This window comes from Drosophila subpulchrella, chromosome 3R (genome assembly GCF_014743375.2).
Source record: "Drosophila subpulchrella strain 33 F10 #4 breed RU33 chromosome 3R, RU_Dsub_v1.1 Primary Assembly, whole genome shotgun sequence".
In the NCBI taxonomy this organism is placed as follows: Eukaryota; Metazoa; Arthropoda; class Insecta; order Diptera; family Drosophilidae; genus Drosophila; species Drosophila subpulchrella.
In genome coordinates this window covers 499061-514289 of record NC_050609.1, presented here as the reverse complement: position 1 = coordinate 514289, position 15229 = coordinate 499061, and the positions used below count along the sequence as shown (strand labels likewise).

The 15229-nt window shown below is 37.7% G+C and overlaps 1 protein-coding gene across 9 annotated transcripts in view; it reads left to right on the top strand.

Moving 5' to 3' along the window:
• Window positions 1-15229, top strand: part of LOC119559875 (maternal protein pumilio) — a 186030-nt gene that overhangs the window by 100521 nt on the left and 70280 nt on the right. For 2 of the 9 annotated variants that reach the window (XM_037873073.1, XM_037873055.1), the window contains exon 2: window positions 5580-5591. The exons of the other annotated variants lie outside the window; for them this stretch is intronic. In XM_037873073.1, the coding sequence (XP_037729001.1) occupies window positions 5580-5591 (12 nt within the window). The remainder of the gene's footprint in view (window positions 1-5579; window positions 5592-15229) is intronic. 9 annotated transcript variants of the gene reach the window in all.

The following is a 15229-nucleotide window of genomic DNA, read 5'->3' as shown; positions in this document are numbered from 1 at the left end:
AACACGGTTCGTTCTTCTGGGAAGTATATGCCAGCTACGTGTAACGTGAGTTGGCTAAAGTATCTGACAGATACACATGCTCGTGTGCTGCCTATGAACTGACAAAGAGTCAACTTTTCAGCCTATGGCCAAACGTGCCGCCTTGAAGCGCGTTTGAAAAGTGTCAAAGTATCTAGGAGATACGACTCCGCTGCCATTTCTTTGGGTTCTTTTGTATTTTCCATGTCTTTTGCAGACAGAACGGTAAAATGTGTCACGTAAGAACAATTATGGCAACTCCCACAGACAAACTGTGTCACACGTCAGCCAACCTCAGTGAAATCACTCGTAATTCATAAATGGGAGAGAAAACGCTTTTTGGACCCCCCCTGAATAGTAGGTAGCGTTACCCATCGTCGAGCATTCGTAATGAAAATCCAATTTCATTGCATTTAAACATGGAAAGACACATACTTAGTGTGTGTGTGTGTGAAACTTTCACCCAGAAAGTATCTGCGCATCCGTATGTGTACAATTATTTATTGTGGAAAACCAGGCAGAGAAATGAGTTCTACGTGCTGCTGCGTTTGCCGCAACTGCAGTTGCAATTTTCCATTTGCAATTACTGCAGCTCCCATTCCCAGTTTTCCAGTTTCCCAGCATGATCACCAGATCATTAAGCATTTAACCCACTTTTACCCGCTTTGTTGTTCTCATTCTGGTGAATTCTAAGCTTCATTTCCTCATTGAAAATGGCTTGCAAAATGGGGTTGTCAAACGGGGAAAACAAACAATTAACATTTTATGTTCGAGCGAACAAATTTTAGAGCGCTTGGGGCAAAAAACGATTTGCGGCAAAATGCATTTTCCGGGAAAATGGCAAACTCTGTGTTTGGGCGTGGGGGGGCTCAAGTGAAAAGTGAGGAATATAATCCTCTGCAAGCTGCTGCTCATCCAAGCAATTCATAACTTTGCACTTACAAATTATTTAAGCAAATTATGCTGCTGCTGCTCTCCTGCCGTTGAATCCACTTCATCAGCCGCTTAGTAGCCCAAAAGAGCCTTTTGTAATAGGGCTCCCCCCAACCTCCCAACTGGCCGTCTAAATTTTCATTCGCATTCATAATCGTTCAGAGCTCAAAAGTGTATATAAAAAGAGGAAAAACGAGGAGAAACGTTGAAGAACTTTTGCGTAGACTGGGGCGATATGCTGGCACAAAAAATTGTAATCCCAAAGTTAAGTTCATCTAAGTTGCACTTAAACACTTTTGAAGATAGGCAAAGTGGAATGAGCTGCCAAAAACATAAAAATTGACCTAAAAATGTCTAATCCTAACTGAAAATAAGGAGGTTAGGAAATAATATATGTAAGTGTCATGTACTCATTTTAATATATATTTACAAATTTTAATATTTTTTTGAGAAGAAAACATTTCTAAACCTCTTCTGAAGTACTTGTACTTCCCTTTACAAATGTATACCGCTTATCAAGCTTCAGCAACATATTGCTCATTTAATCAGCCAACCACCAAAAAATCCATTCCCCTTGTCGTCACCAACTCGAAACCCTTTTCGACAGATTTTGCTGGCGAAACGCCTTCGCTGACAAGCGTGTAATCTCAACATAAGGGGTTGAGCGCACTAGAAGCCACCACAAAAAAAATTAAATAAAATAAAATGAGGAGGCGGGCATCAGTTTCTAACCCTTTCTGCTGAAAAAAAAGAGGGAAACCCAGCTCGCACACACGTGGCCTAGACACGTGTCATGTGGAACTGTTATCGCGAGGACTGCAGGCCTATGGAAAAAAAATCCCCAGCCGGATATCTTCCCTCATGTGTGATACAGAATCGGAGAACAGAGCTTGATGATGTCTCATAAAAATTCACTCACTCAAGATTGCAATCGAATCAATTTGTGTGAGGCATATTGAAATGGAAACCCCACGGGAATGGAGCAGATATCAAGGGGGCTATAGAACAGTTGTAGAATTGCTATTCTTGACAGTAGAGTTTTATATTTTATAAAGTGAATTAAAAATTTCATTGGAAATATTAAATTTGGTAAACAAAGCATCTCCAGGGACTTTAAATTAAAAAGAATTTAATTTAAGGAAACAAGAAAAATAATAAATGGAATTATTATATGTACAAAGCACATCGTTATGCATAATAATTTATGGAGGGCTTATAATATGAAGAATATCTTTCATTTTAATTGAATTGGAATTTATTTCTCAATAATACAATTATTGTCTTTAATTCCTTATAAATATTCTATCAATGCAAAATACATTTTACCCACATTAAAAGATTATTTGAGATGAATTTTTTTCGCGTTGCTAGATTAAATTTTCCAGTGGTGCATCAGATAAATATGATTTCCGTGTCACGTGCACGAGTTTCTGTTTGTTTTTCCTCCGGTCCAACTCCCCCGATGCCCATATTCTCCATCAATGACAAATAACCAAGGGAAACTCCCCCTCGATATTTTCGTCTTCTTTTTCCCTTCGCACACAGCTGTGAAACATTTTGTGGTCATGTTGACAGTGGAGAAGGGAGGAAGAAAAAGTTGCTTTGGGGAAAACATGTGTGTGAAATCACTTCAAACTTAGAGGAAAGCTAAGAGCCACCCGGCGAGTGTATCTGATAGATACAGATAGAAAACATATGATGCTCACTTTGGCCACCGCACAATTTATATAATGATGTCGCACTTTTGCTTTCGGGGGAATATCAATTTTGTTCTTCTTGGTACTAGTACTTTTCTTGTTGTTTGTTGTCCTGTTGTTGCATTTCGGCAATAACTATTTATTAGATACATAGATACATTGTTGTATCCGCTGCGTGCCTTTTCCTTCCTTCTTCCTGTCTCCTTCCTTCCATCCACTTTGGTTTTGACTTCTCTGTGAGCCATATACTGGTGCTCTGCTGCTGCTCTAAAATGCAATTTTATAGCTGTCAGGGGAATTTAACGCCAAGCGCGAAAATGCCAAAACCTTACATTGCCCTGCCACGCCCCCACCACTCGCCGCCCCCCGTGTCATGTTGTGCCTGCCTCCACTTTTCGCCCATCGCTTGTCTTTTGTTTACGCTGCGCTAGTTTTTGGCTAACGATAAAGTGTCAAGATATTCCTTTTTTCACTCCATTGTTTTTTTTCCCTATATATTTTTTTTTTTGGGTGGAGGAGGGGTACGACACTTGCAACAAACAATTTTCCGTTTTTTTTTTTTTGTTTGAGTTATGCATTGCGTGCAGAGCGTAAACAAAAGGAAGAAAGCGCAAAAAATGGCCAGCAAAACAACACAAAAATAGAGAACCTCTGAGCCAATATAGAAAGAAGTTTGCGTCGGAATACAAAAAAAAACCAAACCCCAAACCCCACAACACCACCCCATCTATGAACTCTCTGCACTGCGTGTGCAGATAATAAAACTAAATAAATTGATGGTCTTTGTGCAGAAACTGACAAGTTGCAGGCAAGTACGAAAAACGTTCGATGGCCATATTATACATAGATGGATACATATATATACCTACATCTATAGCTTATATAGCGGATATTCAAACCGAAAGGCAATAACAATACACACAAAAGATAGCCCAGATAGATATACACAGATATTACTTAGTTAGATGCATGGATGTCCATGGCGACGCTGGTCCTTGGTAGATGGATAGTGGATAGTGGGGAATGTCGGTCATTTATCATCGCCAAACAAATGGAAAGCGCATTGCAGGACTCCTGACGGGAATCGGGAACAAAGGAAAGTTGTTTGGGGACAATGAGGTGAGAAAGCTGAGGTTTCTATGGGAGATTTAACCAATAACAGGGCATCTAGGGAGCTTTAATAGAAATTAGTGTACTATAAAGCATAAATCTATCATGTAACCTATCTGGATTTTTTTTTTTCAATTAATAGGGCAGCATTAACCCAATTTTCCTTTCAAGGCCAACAGAAGCAACTGCGACCACTCAATTACCACACCCCCTTGTTTTATTTCCACCCACGCCCATTTCATGAGCATAAATCAACCACAAAAACGTAATTAAAACATAAACAAAAAAGCAGAGTTGCAAAGAGCAAAACAAATGGAAGGCAAAAAGTGCACAGATGTGTCCGCACAAACATTTTTTCCCCTTTATTACGAATATCTCTTCTCTAGCTCGGGGGCAAAAAGAGTAAACAAACAAAATATCAAGCCAAATTAGGGGTAAGAGGAAAAAAAAAAGTGGACCAGAAAGCTGTAGTTTACAAACAAAAACCATAAATGAAATTGAAATGAATTAAGGAAAACGGTGAATTTAACTTTAGGTTGTATTGTAAAAGCTTAAAGGGTTAAATGAATCAAATATTAATATGATTAAGACCCCCGAACATGGAAATTAAATTTAATTTGCAAAAAGAATGTAACAAACAACTGATGCCAAAAATCAAAGGATAATGAAAAGGGAAAAGGTGGTGCTAGGGATCAGCGGGAAACACACGCAAGTTCCTGATTTCTTTTTTTTTTTTGTGGAGATGAAAAGCTGGCTGGTGGCTATCAAAAATTTAAAAGCTTTTCATGTATTTCCCGCTGAGCTACAGCGAACTCCTCCGCGGATATGTAAATGATATTTTCGAGTGGACGTCAAACGCAGCCATGTTTTCCGAGCACAACCCAACACAGACCACATCCTGCCCCCCCCCTTTGGCCCAGCTTCACCTTTCTGCGAAGGCTTTTCCGCCCAGCACCACCCACTCCGCCAACATTGCGGTCGGAAAAGGCCACAGGGCAAGCGGCATTGGTTTCTGTTCCTCCTCCGTTCTATAAGCCGCTTTGCCGGCCAATTTTCATCTCGACTCCCCCGTCCTCGTGTTTGTCCCCGCCCGCTCTCCTTTTCCCTTTATAGGCATTTTAAATTTTCCATTGCCCGGATTTTCAACATTTTACAGGCCATGAATTTTTTAATAACCCCCCGCTGCAATCCCCTTGCCAAAAACGCAAGCGGCAATTTTCGCGTCAATATTTATGAGAAGCGACCAAATTGAAGTTGACAACCTGCTCGGCTCAGAATTTCGGTAAAGAGTCGACTGTCGACTTTGTGGTATCGCTTTTTGAGTTCTTATTTTAGGTTTTTTTTTTCAGAAGAAAATGCCAATCAAAGTACAAGTTTCCTTTTGTTTTCGACTTGAATGGAAATTTTAAGTTGGCTTTTGGGATGTTACAGTGAGTACTATGAATATTTCAAGGACTTACGATGAATATTCTGTTGGATCTTGGGAAGTTCTAAGGAAATCTATTTTAAATTAATCAGCAAACAGAAAATCGGGGCATAGTTTTTTTTTTAAATTTTTAAACATATATCAGAAATTTCTTAAGCAATTACGAAACTTTCGCCCACTTATGTTAATCTAAATTTATTATAAACCGCCTAGCAAGCAAAAGTCTACAGCTCTTCTAGTTTCTAAACAGAAAGATTTATTATATGCACAGTTCTCCCACCGAATGTCGTTATAAATCTTAAGACCTTAACCGTATTTATTTGTCAACATATCTGAAATTGCATTTTCCACAACCATTTCTCACACTCGTTCCTTCTCTCTCTTTCTCGTTGCAGGTAGGTGACAATGTACGTAACTTCTTTGGTGTGAAATCTCTGGCTATCTGCACTTTCAATCGCCATATCTCTCTTCTGCCTCCTGGGTGATGTACATATTCCCATTTCCATTACCTGGCTGAAAATTCTCCACAGATGGCTCCGCCACCACGACCATCAAAACATTAACCATTCAAATTGGCTTATTTATTAACAATCGCTGATTGTGTTATATAATTTTGTGCTAAACAAAATCTTCCGGCCAAGTGCGTCATTGCGCAAAAGTGGGTGGGGTGGTGAATATTAGCAATTAAATTGTATTTACTGAACTTAAAGCTTAGCAACGAATTGTTTGGGCAATTAATGGCAGGCCATAAACAGAGAACAGAGACCAGAATCCTCAAACCAGGTGAACTAAAATATATCTTACGGATTGTGCAACGGAGAGTGCCATAAATTTAGCTTGGCTAAAGATAAATGCTACTTTTCAAGGACACTACGAAATGAGTGTATTTAGATATATGCAATTAATATATGCAAGATATATGGTGGTATTTATGAGGTGGCATGGGGTTAGTCATCAATTTGCGGGGTGGCGACATTATCATCCAAGAAACGTCGCGTCATCTGTTCTATAGGATAAATTTCCTTAGAGCTGTGGTATTTATGATACTAAATTATTAGAAAAATATGTCATTAGTAGCATAAAGTTTGATATTTCGAAATCCACAAACAAAAACATGCATCGCTACCTCCATTCCAATATGTGTTTCTTAGTTTTGTTTTCTATTTTGAGTTTATTTTTACACCACACCTATTTCTGTAGCACTGCGTATAGACCTATAAATTTATTTGATTAGGAAAATTCAACTCAGTCAGCCGGACAAGCAACTAAATTTAAATACATATATCGCCTTTATATTGAATTTCTGTAGATTCATTTGCATTCAAATATTTACAAATATATGACGACCAAAAAACTCAATCAGCACGTGGAAATAGGCCTCAAATACAATAAATAATTTGCATAAAAAACAAATGTATATAGATAGGCAAATGCAAGTATAAGACTCTGGCACACACGCTGATGAAATTTATACCGGCTTTTTGAAGAATTGTTTGTGTCTGACCAAAACCCAAACAAAAGCGAATATAATATTAATAAAACAAGTTGCCAATTTATCATTTTGACTTTGAAAACAAGTCGGACAGCTTTTGATTTGATTGCTTGTGAAAGAATTTGTAGCATGACCAATCCAAAATATCTTTTGACAAGACATATCAAACTGAATGCACAAATGAAATATAGTGCAACAATAGAGTACGTACTCAATTAAAAAAGTTGAACCAGATTTTGCTTTTACCATGAGTTCGGCAACAAATATCGTTTTTAAAGCGATGATAACCAAGGAGCCATAAAAGTTATATAAAAAGTTTTTGTGAATTCAGTCAAAGCGTCATAAAATGGACACAAATACGCCATTCCATCTGCCAATTTAACTTACTAATTAACTAGATTAGTCTAGTCAGGTCGGTTTCTAAGTTCCTAAGTCCACTCATCATTCTGAATACTGCTTGACAAAAATAACCGAAATCAAAATCTATAGCAAGTTATACCTGAATGGAAAATGTCAAGATCGTAAACAAACCAAACTTTGAATGAGAAACGTGTCGTCTATATGAATTTTAATAAAATCCGCTAATCAGGTGCTGGTAATACTTCGATATAAATGTTAAAATATGTTTAGGAAATAATAAGGAGATCATTTATTGATTCAGATTAATCGGTTTTAAACTACCTCTAGTTTAATGATTTATAAAATTATCTTAAATCATAAACAATTGCAATTATTAAAGTCGTTGACTTCATTTAATTTGTTTTAACTTTCTCTTTGCTAGTAATTAAAGTTATTACATTATTAGACCATTATAGTTGGCTTGTTAAAATCAAACTGAGCAACAGTCACACTTTAAAACTTATGAGGCAACCCTCGCTAAAACCTTGCTTCACATATTTCACAATATTTTTATTTTTTAATTAGAATCAATTTTTTGTTCGTGTTTCTCTAGCTTTGGGTTTCAGTTGTATTTCTTCTGTTAATTGCTGGCTAGCAAGTTCGATTGGATTTTGGTTGGTATATATTTCTAAGCTGTCTTTACCGCAACAACGAAATATAAAACGATACGGACCGTAGGTCTAACAGAAGTGTTTTATTGGTAAGCCGACAAAGAGCCAAAAGCAGAAGAGAATTAATAGGCAACGGTAATCAAACGGAAGCGGCCAAGTTGGTCGAGCGATCTAAAGAGTTCGTTGTGTTGGTGGGTTGGCCAATTTCCGGTTGACCGACAACACGATTATGTAAATGCGCTTAGAATGCTCGAATGCAATCTACATAAAAATTATGGATCATCATTCACTTGGAAACTGTTGAGCCGTCAAAATGAACGGTAATCACGTTTTATGATAATTACGAAATCAATCGAATTAGTTTAACAAAAAGAATAGATACATGTTTTGATTTCTGACATTTTAAATTAATATTTTCTGTTAAAAAATATTAGCAGTCTTACAAATAATAAAAGTCCGTTAAAAATGCGAATGCTTCTATGATAATTAGTTGTTCGTGACATCCACTTCATTATTTTGCGGGTCTAATTAATCAAGACCTTAAAAACCCCATGTGATGTATCCGATAGCATCTGCACATGCTCTAGATTGACAAATTTCGCCTTCAAATCTTCAAGAGACCCACACTCATTAGTGTTTATCTGGCGATCTTAATCTCCGCACACTGTGTCGTTCATTTGGAAAGCTTGAAGAAGAGCTTGAAGAAACTAAAAGAGTAGGAATTAAGAATTCGCAACACGAAGAAAGAAGTCGGGACGTTAGGAGTCGGAAGAACCGGTTGAGCGAACGAATCTTCTTTGCTCATTCTCATTGCCTTCAAATGGGTGTCAATGCTGAAGAAGCGACGACACGACGGCGGCAGTCAAACAAAATGAAACCGGTTCTCCAGAACCTCCGCCGCGAAAGACCCCCTTTCTTCGGATCCGGGGTGTACGACGGTACCGTTAAGTAACGCGGTCAACATAACGGTGAACCAAAGACAGCGAAGAATCTACGTCTTTCTTCTGCCTTTGGCTTTTGACTTTGAGTTCTTTCTTGCAGATTCTTGTTTTCCTCTATCTCGACTTTCTTTTCATTTAAGCCAAAAGTGCATAAGCCAAACTCTTGTTTGTTTTTTTTTGTTTGCCTTTTCCCCCCATACCCTATTCCATCCTTTTTTGGCCAATTATTTTCGCTTGGCCTTTACGGCATTGCACAATTTCGTTCTGAGTTGGCCTGACCTGATTCTATAGCGATCCTGTAGCTCCTATTTCCAGTACTCTTTTCTTTTTTTGGTTCTTGTTCATGGCTTTGTGCTTTTTGCGGTTGTTGCAGCAAATCTGTTGGCCTTTTTGTCCAGTTTCTTCTCTTCTTTCAGTTTACCTGTGCTGTTTTTCTTGCTTCTGTTGTTGTTTTGGTTTAACGCTTTTTGACCTTAATACCGAAAGAAAGGCGTCACCTTCATGGAATGGAGAGGTGTACTACCCTCTTCTCTCCACTACCAATTTCTTGACTCGAAGTTAGTGCAAATTGAAACTGTCAGTCAAAAGGCAAAGGCAAAGGCAACGGAACCTCACCTTTCCTCTCCTTTCCATCCAAAAGCCCCAAAAACCCGTTTGCCCTGTCAGCTCTCACTTTACAATGACCCCAAGTTGCATTTAAGTTGACAATGTCAGCCTGGATTATCCAAGAAAAGAACGAAAACCATCGGAGCCAAGCTGCAGCAGAATGTAATGAAAATTGACCAAAATTCTACCAAGTACTAATAAAGATTCTTGTCTAGATAGATGTCATTAAGATTTGTTTTTCGGTTTAAATTTTAAATTACTAACAAAAAACCAAAGATCAATCTTAATGCCCATTACTCATTCTCAGATACATTTAAAACCACTTTGACATCTACTAAAGCCAACTTTCAGAGACCCCTTTCCACAGATCTTTTTTCCCCATTTCCCCCTTCGTCCCCTTAAAATGTATCAACACTATCTGTCATCAACTAAAGTGTGAAAAATCGAAATGAGACAGCAAAACAAAGCAAGAAAAACTAAAAATTTGGAAACGAAAATAAATATTGCGCTGGCACATTTTTAGCTTGCCAAAATTGTTTCGTATACAGATATGTATATATTTTCGTTTGGAATTTTCACCAGGTAAAGTTGCTGGCTACCCAAACAAAATAAAGGCGGTCACAATGTGGGCGTAGCAAACTACATATTTCTGCTTGTCTGTCTGTCTGATTTGACACTTGTCGTGAGTTTCTAGCATGATATGATGCTTATGATAATGCTGATGATGATGATTATCCGAGAAAAATACTCAGTCATAGTTTTCTGGCTCTTGATACTGCTGCCTGCATGTGAAGCTTAGACAATGTGGCTAAGGAAAAAGTGGGTTAAGACTGCGGCCATTGTTGTGTGTCGATTTTTGGCATGTGCGTCAAGTTTTCTTTTGTTACCTTTCCCCAACAGTTGGCATTGAAGCCCCCTGGTTTGTTTGCTGAAAAACAAATGCTCTAAATCTAATGAGGCTTTAAGTGGGAAAGGAAACTGCTTCCCCAGGGTTGGTTGAACTTTAAAGTAATAGTAATCGGAAAGTAAGAATTCTCAGGGATTTAAACAAAGAGCATAGAAAGTATAATTAAAATACAATGTTATGCTAATTGAGTTCAGAGAAGGTCAGCCAATTTTGGATAAACAAAGATACGTATATAATTAAATAATTATGTATTCATCCCATTCTTCGGACTCATCTTGGATTACATTTTTGACATCTGGAATTCGATCAGGTCAGGCTCTCTTAGATTTACTGCTTCTGCCACTGAACTTGACCCCAAAAATTATTTAAATCTTTTTTGATAACCAAATGAATTCCATTGATACCGCTCAGTTTAGATGGCAATTAACGTTTTCTATTTTTGTTTTTCGATCTCACTTCCGAATTCCGTATACTTGTTTAACACGAAATTCAACATATTTCACTAATTTATTTGGTTTTGTGGTGCAGTTTGACTTTAGAGTTGCCAGATCGTTTTGTGTATTTAAAATGAATTTAAAAGATGCTTAAAATTAATTTATGCTTTTGTTATTGGGATTTACCTTATGCATAAATGTTTCGTGTATAGATTCCTGAGAATTTCCACAATTTTCCCTAGAGCCACCAACTAAAAGTTTAATAAAGTTTATTCCCCTCGCCTGCCAACACAACCCAAAAAGAAATGCAGTAACGTCTACGAAACAATGGTGCAACAAGAAAAGGCTACAAAAATGGGAAAGGAAGTGGGGGCTATATGGGTAAGTTACCTGAAAAGGTAGCTCCATGGCATGACACTCAAAAGTATTTTGTATGTCAATTGCTATTCAAGCTACTCACGAAAACACTGGGCAAAGAATAAGAGTTAGGAAAAAGAAGATAGAGAAGTTCTTGCAAAGTGCCGCAAAGTTTATGAGCAGCCTTTTTTTTTTTTAATGAGTCAAGAAGTTCAGTTTTGGAGGAGAAATACAGAGGTCACCCTCGAGTTTGTTAATTAAATTCACGGCAAGTTCGAAAGAGATGGAGATGGTGGGGACTGAAATTTAGAGGGGGACCCGAAAAAAAGCTTTATAAATTTAAATGAGCCAAAACAATAGGAAAAAGAAAAAAACAGTCATGGGTGTTATGTAATATAGTAAAAGAACGATTCATAAATACAAAGCAACACATGCAACAAAATGAAACAATGCCGAACCAAAACAAGAAATATGAAATTGATGCTACTTAACCGCAAGTGGACTCCTCAAGTTCAGTTCTTTTCTCGCATTGTGGTCGCTCTTTATCCATATGATATCATTATCATTATTATTCTCATTCTTCTGCCCAGCTCTACTCAGCCCCTTTCTTCGCAGCTGGTTTTACATGTTTAGTTGGTGTGCCTTTCTTTTGGTCGTTGACTTGGCGAAAAGTTCACTGAACCCATGGCTTCAGACAAGGGAAGGAAGACGCGAAAAAGTAGGTAGTCTCCGACTTTCAAAGGGAACGGAACCTTTCCCCCAAACGGCTAACAAGTGTCAGTTGTACTTTATATAGGTCAGTTGAGCCTTTCTATGGGAAAGGTTTTGGGAAGTGTTTTGATTTGGCAACACGTAGCTCTGTTAGAAAGCTGCAAATACTTTGGTTAATTATAGTTATTACTTTAGTCTTTAAACTGACTTTTATAGTTTAGGCTGCCCAAGTTTTATTATTTTAATTGTGGCTTACTAGGAAGTCGAGGAACATTTTAAACTTACAGGTTTTGGATGTAGTTATAATATTATACTTTAGTCCTGTATCTATATGAAAAATATTTCTTAAAAATTAAAAAATAAATGTTTTTTGCCTTAAAGTCCTTAAACAAATATTTCTTACATCTTAAATCTTTAGTCCCTGATTTAAGTACTTAAGATCATTTTCTCCTCCTTCACTTTGCATTTCCTTCAGCAATGTCTGGACGTGTGTCTGGTGTTTTAGGTAAAAAGGCGGTGATGATGTTAATGGACGGCATAAAGAAAGATGGAGAAGTGGGTGGATATATAAGGAGGAAAGCGAACAAAGCAAGATTATGGCGGCAGAGAAGGGGGTAGCCAGGCATTTTGATGGATGACATTGATTGATGATGATTAATAATGGTTGCATTTTTATTGCTTTTCATCAGGCCATCATCATCCCAATTCCTTTTTGTTGTTTAAACACATTAAAGTTGGTACTTGTAATGTGGCTGTGGGTGTTTGAGTTCTTTGAGAATAACACCTGCATTTAGCCAAAACAAGGACCTACAACTCGCTATCACTCTATTCTCATCACACTCTGTTACGTTGATTATTTCGCTTGAGTGCGGCGCAAACTCATCAAGGCGAAAACAACCCGCCAGGTCCACTTTCCACTTTATCCTTCGTTCTTTTCCCCGTTTTCCGGCGCCATATGCTGCCACGCATATTCGCTCAATTAAAAAGCATAAAATTACATTTTTGCTTAAATGAACTTTGGCCCTTTCTCACTTGTGCTTCTCTCCTAGTTAACCCCTTCTCTGGCTTTCAACCAAGTCTTTTCTCGCTCTTTGTTTTTCCACCCTATATCCTTGGCAATGAATTTCCAGCTCGGTTCATAATTTTCCAGGCAGTTTCTTTCTCGCCATTTTTCCGGCACTTGCTGCTTTTTTGTTTACCATTTTCTTTTTTGGTTGGGATTTTAATATCTCATATGAGAATTATTTTTACAAAATCTTGAGAAAAACATGGACAACTGCAATAAATATTAAAGTTCCAATTCAATTTTCTAAAAATATTTTATAAGAAGTTACATTACCTAATTAATTTATATTAAAACCATATGATCCCATTAATTACTTTCTGCCTCAAAAGACTCATTTGGCAAGATAATGAAATGAGTTCTTGCGGTTTTAAATACGCAACCTGACAGTTACTGCACCGCGTTTTTTTTTTGGGGGTCTTTCGCAAGGCGAATCCATGTATTTTTTAGTAATTTGTGTTCACCGCAACGGCATTTCATCAGAAAGAACCCCCGTTCACCTGCCCTAGCTGCTCATCAAGTATTACCCAACTTGACCCCGTTCAAACTGCTAATTTAATATTTATAAAATTACGACAAAAAAGCAAGCGATGTGTGCCACATGGCGTATACTTAATTACGTTTTGTGTTTTACAAGTTGTTAATTTTCCCGGGCACTGCCAATAAATTAATATGCAAAGCGCACACAAACACACAGGGTATAAGCGAATAAAAAGTACAATTTTTGGGGGCAACGAATAAAGACAGAAAGGATGGTCTCAGCTGAAAATTTCAAATCCTCGGCTCAGTTTAATGAAGCATGGTAGTCGTCCTTAAGTGTGCCAATAAGTTGGAGAAGGAGTTGGTGGAGGAGGTTGGAAAGGGCTTTAAGGGACACAACCAATTTGTTTCTGGGGTTGCCATAGTCACATATGAATTTTTAAGTGCAAACATAATAAGCAGCTTAATGAACACACACACACGCACGTGCACTTTGGGAGACCCTCCCCCTTTTTTCGACGCCCAATTTTTGGGTAACCCTTTTTGAGTATGCGAACCTTGTGTCATGAATTTAACACGTGTGCGTGTGCGTGAGATGGATGCGGAGAGAAAGAGGAAGATCTCTACAGTTGAGGACGAAATAATAGGGACAAAGAAAAGGGCGTTATGAAACCGTATATCTTTCAATTTAAAAACATTGCATACTTTTAGGTGCCCTTATAAGGGATATAAAATCTCTAATAGCTATATATCTCTGAAAAAACATCACATATTTAAATTTAAAGTTTAGTTTAAAAAGGATTCAACATGTTTAGGCAATAAAAATCTCTATTATTCAAGAAGCTACACCGTCAATATCCGTCAAATCTAATTAAATATTTTAAATATATATTTTATACCTATAAAGGGAAATTATTATAAATATCCAGTTTATTTTGTATTATTATTATTTTGCCTGTAATTGTACATAGACAATTTAGTGTGAGTGGGGGCGTGTGGCCGAACACAACAGTTTTCACCCAACTTTATCATCGTTAACACTTTAACGGCTCTACAGACTCTCTGGCTTTCTCATCCTGTCAGTCAGCGTTGAAAATACCACAAAGAACTGTCAAAGTCGTCGTCGTCGTCATCCTTCCACGAAACCCCCTTTCGGAACCCCCCTCGCAAAACCCAACCCCAGATAATTCCTCCACAGGCAGCGGGGCAGCATCATCATCATGAGCGGCAGCCACAGCAGGATTGTCATCATATCATACCCCTGTCGTGGGTGGATTTTTTACCCAGTTGTTGTTTTGTTTTTTGTCCCTTTGGATTCTTTGTCCTTGCGTGTGTCCTGTCACCAGATCTCGGTGTCTGTGTTTATTTGTTGCTGCCATTGGAGCTGTTGTTTTTGTTATTTTATGCTCGCACAATTTGCATTTTAATTATTTAAGAGAATTTTGATTAAAAAATATATATGTATGGCCACGAGATGGGGGGCACAAAAAGCTGTTGCTCTTTCTATTCATGGGGGATGCTCCAATTCGAAAGAGGTGTGTGTGTGCTGTCCAGCCTTCGATTTGGTTTTCCATTAACATTTAAATCAAATTTTTGCAAATATTGTCGCATGTTGTTGTTTGTCTAATAAATTGCGAAGTAGCAATTTTTTGTTTGCATACAAATGATACAAATTATTTTTCTATGAAATCAAATAGATTCAGATTGAGGCTATATTTTATTTCAAAACGCAATACTATGTTTAACTATTTTATACTTCTTTAAAAATCTTTAAAAGATTCTGTTCTAAAATACAGAACCTTAACTTCTTTGTATAAAAGGACATCCGAAATTCGTTTTGCATAAATTCTGCATAACATTTGCCTATCATCCATGGGACTTGCTCTCCTTTCGGCTACTGCCGTAATTCCAACAAAAAAGAAAGCAACTTCGCTCGAAGGATTAAGCCGATGCCAAGGGCTGATTCTCCGGCCTCACAGAATCCAATCCCCTTCGTCATAATGTTTTATGCATGTGACGTGGCCGCGTTAATTCTGACACTTTC